This window comes from Rutidosis leptorrhynchoides, chromosome 5, assembly GCF_046630445.1.
Source record: "Rutidosis leptorrhynchoides isolate AG116_Rl617_1_P2 chromosome 5, CSIRO_AGI_Rlap_v1, whole genome shotgun sequence".
In the NCBI taxonomy this organism is placed as follows: domain Eukaryota; kingdom Viridiplantae; phylum Streptophyta; class Magnoliopsida; order Asterales; family Asteraceae; genus Rutidosis; species Rutidosis leptorrhynchoides.
Window position 1 is genome coordinate 404,455,775 of NC_092337.1, and position 6,212 is coordinate 404,461,986.

General features: G+C 30.9%; 1 protein-coding gene across 1 annotated transcript; it reads right to left on the bottom strand.

Moving 5' to 3' along the window:
• Window positions 1–494: 494 nt before the first annotated feature.
• LOC139849903 (uncharacterized) lies at window positions 495–1,067 on the bottom strand. Its single transcript, XM_071839518.1, has one exon. The coding sequence runs from the start codon at window positions 1,065–1,067 to the stop codon at window positions 495–497; it is 573 nt and encodes a 190-aa protein (XP_071695619.1).
• Between the last annotated feature and the right edge of the window lie 5,145 nt (window positions 1,068–6,212).

Consider the following 6,212-nt stretch of genomic DNA (forward strand, 5'->3'; position numbering starts at 1 on the left):
AAACAAGTACCCTAACATACTCGTCCGATCAATCTCACCAAGACAACAAGAAACTATAGAAAATAAAACTCAAATGAAAGTTTAATCTGTAAGCAATAGCTCCCGAATGTATTGCCATTAAGAAAAATACCACAATCAATAACCAAAAATTTAGCCTTCGGTTAGTCTTGCTTTACCATAGTTGGCTGACACAAGACAATTTCCACACACTACCACTCTTAGACCATGAATAACCATGCCCGTGACGTCACAGACAGATTGTTAACTTTTTGGCCAAAAAGTGCAACTTGCCTGTGACGTGGCAGTGTCAGCCTTTAACACCAAAATAACCCTGACGCCCCTCCAGTGTTAAATAGGTCCCACCAGTTTTATTTTTTCTTTTTCTTTTTTATTTTATTATGAATACAAATTATATTACATATAATTAAAAACATATAAAAATTAACCATTACATAAAATTTAACCATTACATAAAATTTAACTATTACATAAATTTAACCATTCATGGTGCGGAATGCGGACGGAAGGTTCCAAATATGCTCAACTAGATCATCGGTTAGTTGGTCGTGCACCGTCCTATCTCTTATTTCTCGGATGATAATGTCTTGATCCCGTCCTCTATTCGGTATCCGTTCTGGACGATTCTCCATATCTTCGGTAATGAACTCTTCCTCCCAATCACTTAACGCAAATCTTTGATCTTCCAAAATCATATTATGTAATATGATACAACAGTCCATAACTCTCCGCATCTTGTTTACCGACATAGTGCGTGCCGCTAACCTTAAAATATGAAATCGACCTTGAAGAACCTCAAATGCCCTCTCTACATCCTTTCGGGCACTAGCTTGAAACCTAGTAAAATTAATCCTTGGAAGATCTGTCGGACACGCAAAACATTTGATTAGAGTAGCCCAGTCAGGATATATACCGTCAGCTAGGTAATAGCTTTTTGTGTACTGATTACCGTTTACCTCAAATGGTGCTAGTGGAGATGTTCCTTTTTTAAGTTTATCAAAAACATAGGATTGATTCAAAACATTTATATCATTGTTGGAACCCGCCATTCCAAATATGCATGCTGATGTGCGTAGAGGTGTATACGAAATAGTTATATATTTGTTATGAAATACTATTAAATACGATACAATTTTACACAAGTTATTTATTTATTTATAGAGTGAATATACCTATACCTTGCTACAACACTTATAGGCAGTGTACCTAATCGTACAGTAGTGTAGTTTTTAGTAAGTCCGGTTCGTTCCACAGGGAGCTAGCCAAGTTTAGCGCTATATTTTTAAAACTATATTTGTAAATATATAAATATATATATAAGTAGTATTTTTATTATAAAAGGAGGTTTTTACCGTTTAATGACCGGTTTGTCGATTTTAAACTTTAGTCGCAGTTAAAACCTAATGTAAAATATTAAAAATAAAACTTAATTTAAAGCGTAAAGTAAATGAAAATAATTAAAGTGCGATAAATAAAAGTGCGATAAATAAAATGACAATAAATAAAATTGCGATAATTATAAAGTACGATAATTAAAAGTGCAATTAAATAAAATGACAGTAAATAAAAGTGCGATAAAATATGAAATAAAGGAATTATGCTTATTTAAACTTCCGTAATCATGATGTTTGACGTGTTGATTTTAGTTTATTACCATGGGTTAATTGTCCTTTGTCCTGGATTATTCAATATGTCCATCTGGTTTTTGTCCATAACAATCCATCAGTCATAAATATAAAGTGCGAGTGTCCTCGTCAAATTATCCTTATATCCGAAGTCAAATATTCCAACTAATTGGGGACTTAAACTATAATTACACCAATTTTCCTTGTATATAATTCACCCATGTTTTAATAAGTCCATTGACTATTAATCCATTCCCGTGTCCAGTTAAATGAACGATTATTAGTACTTATAAATATCCCGCCCATCGTGTCCGATCGAGTGTATGTGGTTATTTATAATTACGTCCAATTGTAAATCTTTATATTAAATTAACGAACTATCATTCAATTAAATAAATATAAAGCCCATTAATAGCCCATAGTCTAATTTCCACAAGTGTCGGTCTTTTGTCCAAACCTCAATTATGGTACAAAGCCCAATTACCCAATCTTAATATTTAGCCCAACATCACGATTACTTCGGCATTAAATAAGCATAATAATAACTTAGCTACGAGACATTAATTTAAAAAGGTTGAACATAACTTACAATGATTAATAATAGCGTAGCGTTACACGGACAGAATTTCGACTTACACACTTACAACATTCGCTAACATACCCTTATTATTAAATTTAAATTAAAATTAAAATTAAAATTATAATATATATATATATATATATATATATATATATATATATATATATATATATATATATATATATATATATATATATATATATATCTGCGAGAGATAGAGAGTAGAGAAAGATGTGTTCCATTCGACCAAAAACTGCGAAATTTATAGGATGTCACCAACCTTTTTGCTCCATGCGATCGCATGGCATTTGTGCCTTCTGGCCATGCGATCGCATGGCCTGGGAATCCAGCTCACATTTGCTTGTTTTCTTCTTGCCGACAATTTTAATATATAATATAATATATATATATAATTTTTAAGAATTAATTATATATTATATTATATTTATGTGCATAGTTGACTTGTAATTTTTAGTCCGTTGCGTCGAGCGTTGAGAGTTGACTCTGGTCCCAGTTCCGGATTTTCGAACGTCCTTTCGTACTATTTAATATCTTGTACTTTGCGTTTTGTGGCTCGTACTCTTGTAATTTTGAGACGTTTCTTATCAATAATTTGAACCACTTTGATTGTACTTTGTACTTTTGAGCTTTTTGGTCGTTTGCGTCTTCAATTCGTCGAATCTGTATTTTGTCTTCACCTTTTATTATTTAAACGAATATCACTTGTAAATAGAACAATTGCAACTAAAAGCTTGTCTTTCTTGAGGGATAATGCTATGAAATATATGTTCGTTTTTAGCATTATCAAATATTCCCACACTTGAGCGTTGCTTGTTCTCAAGCAATATAGTCTTGAAATAAAAATACTAGAATCACTTCTTTATTCTTCACACTTTGTACATCAGTGATTTCTATATGGCGGTATGAACAATGGTAGTAACGATGTGGTTTACAGTCCCACATGACAATGAAAATTTAGATCCTCAAGGATATTGGATCTTTATGAAAACATTTGATCTTTTTAAAAATTCAATCTAGCTTTTACCCTAGATAAGTTTTCCGGAATAACCCTTCACCGGTGTTTGCTGTAGTGACCCGAACTTTTTCATGTTTATATATATATTAAATGAAATTGTTATTTACATGATTAAGTGTTTCCAACATGTTAAGCAATCAAACTTGTTAAGACTTGATTAATTGAAATAGGTTTCATATAGACAATTGACCACCCAAGTTGACCGGTGATTCACGAACGTTAAAACTTGTAAAAACTATACGATGACATATATATGGTTATATATATAGTTAACATGATTTTATTATAAGTATGTATCTCATTAGGTATTTTAACAATGAGTTATATACATAAAAATGAGACTATTAACTTAAGAAACTCGAAAACAATATATATAACGATTATCGTTATAACAACGTCTTACTAGGTACATATGAATCATATTAAGATATTGATACACTTGGTTAATTATGTTAAATGATAAGTAAATATATTATTAAGTGTATTAACAATGAAATACATATGTAAAAATAAGACTACTAACTTAATGATTTCGAAACGAGACATATATGTAACGATTATCGTTGTAACGACATTTAACTGTATATATATCATACTAAGATATATTATATATCATAATATCATGATAATATAACAATTTAACATCTCATTTGTTATAATAAACAATGGGTTAACAACATTCAACAAGATCGTTAACCTAAAGGTTTCAAAACAACATTTACATGTAACGACTAACGATGACTTAACTACTCAGTTAAAATGTATATACATGTAGTGTTTTAATATGTATTCATATACTTTTGAAAGACTTCAAGACACTTATCAAAATACTTCTACTTAACAAAAATGCTTACAATTACATCCTCGTTCAGTTTCATCAACAATTCTACTCGTATGCACCCGTATTCGTACTCGTACAATACACAGCTTTTAGATGTATGTACTATTGGTATATACACTCCAATGATCAGTTCTTAGCAGCCCATGTGAGTCACCTAACACATTTGGGAACCATCATTTGGCAACTAGCATGAAATATCTCATAAAATTACAAAAATATGAGTAATCATTCATGACTTATTTACATGAAAACAAAATTACATATCCTTTATATTTAATCAATACACCAACGACCAAAAACACCTACAAACACTTTCATTCTTCAATTTTCTTCATCTAATTGATCTCTCTCAAGTTCTATCTTCAAGTTCTAAGTGTTCTTCATAAATTCCAAAAGTTCTAGTTTCATAAAATCAAGAATACTTCCAAGATTGCAAGTTTACTTCCAAGTTTTCTAAATCCATTCCAAGTAATCATCCAAGATCAAGAAACCTTTGTTACTTACAGTAGGTTATCTTTCTAATACAAGGTAATAATCATATTCAAACTTTAATTCAATTTCTATAACTATAACAATCTTATTTCGAGTGGAAATCTTACTTGAAATTGTTTTCGTGTCATGATTCTGCTTCAAGAACTTTCAAGCCATCCAAGGATCCTTTGAAGCTAGATCTATTTTTCTCATTTCCAGTAGGTTTATCAAAGGAACTCGAGGTAGTAATGATGTTCATAACATCATTCGATTCATACATATAAAGCTATCTTATTCGAAGGTTTAAACTTGTAATCACTAGAACATAGTTTAGTTAATTCTAAACTTGTTCGCAAATAAAAGTTAATCCTTCTAACTTGACTTTTAAAATCAACTAAACACATGTTCTATATCTATATGATATGCTAACTTAATGATTTAAAACCTGGAAACACGAAAAACACCGTAAAACCGGATTTACGCCGTCGTAGTAACACCGCGGGCTGTTTTGGGTTAGTTAATTAAAAACTATGATAAATTTTGATTTAAAAGTTGTTATTCTGGGAAAATGATTTTTATTATGAACATGAAACTATATCCAAAAATTATGGTTAAACTCAAAGTGGAAGTATGTTTTCTAAAATGGTCATCTAGACGTCGTTCTTTCGACTGAAATGACTACCTTTACAAAAACGACTTGTAACTTATTTTTCCGACTATAAAACTATACATTTTCTGTTTAGATTCATAAAATAGAGTTCAATATAAAACCATAGCAATTTGATTCACTCAAAACGGATTTAAAATGAGGAAGTTATGGGTAAAACAAGATTGGATAATTTTTCTCATTTTAGCTACGTGAAAATTGGTAACAAATCTATTCAAACCATAACTTAATCAACTTGTATTGTATATTATGTAATCTTGAGATACCATAGACACGTATACAATGTTTTGACCTATCATGTCGACACATCTATATATATTTCGGAACAACCATAGACACTCTATATGTGAATGTTGGAGTTAGCTATACAGGGTTGAGGTTGATTCCAAAATATATATAGTTTGAGTTGTGATCAATACTGAGATACGTATACACTGGGTCGTGGATTGATTCAAGATAATATTTATCGATTTATTTCTGTACATCTAACTGTGGACAACTAGTTGTAGGTTACTAACGAGGACAGCTGACTTAATAAACTTAAAACATCAAAATATATTAAAAGTGTTGTAAATATATTTTGAACATACTTTGACATATATGTATATATTGTTATAGGTTCGTGAATCAACCAGTGGCCAAGTCTTACTTCCCGACGAAGTAAAAATCTGTGAAAGTGAGTTATAGTCCCACTTTTAAAATCTAATATTTTTGGGATGAGAATACATGCAGGTTTTATAAATGATTTACAAAATAGACACAAGTACGTGAAACTACATTCTATGGTTGAATTATCGAAATCGAATATGCCCCTTTTTATTAAGTCTGGTAATCTAAGAATTAGGGAACAGATACCCTAATTGACGCGAATCCTAAAGATAGATCTATTGGGCCTAACAAACCCCATCCAAAGTACCAGATGCTTTAGTACTTCAAAATTTATATCATATCCGAAGGGTGTCCCGGAATGATGG

Excerpts from the sequence above, each read along its gene's own strand:
- LOC139849903 (XM_071839518.1), bottom strand. The coding sequence starts at position 1,067 with ATGGCGGGTTCCAACAATGATATAAATGTTTTGAATCAATCCTATGTT.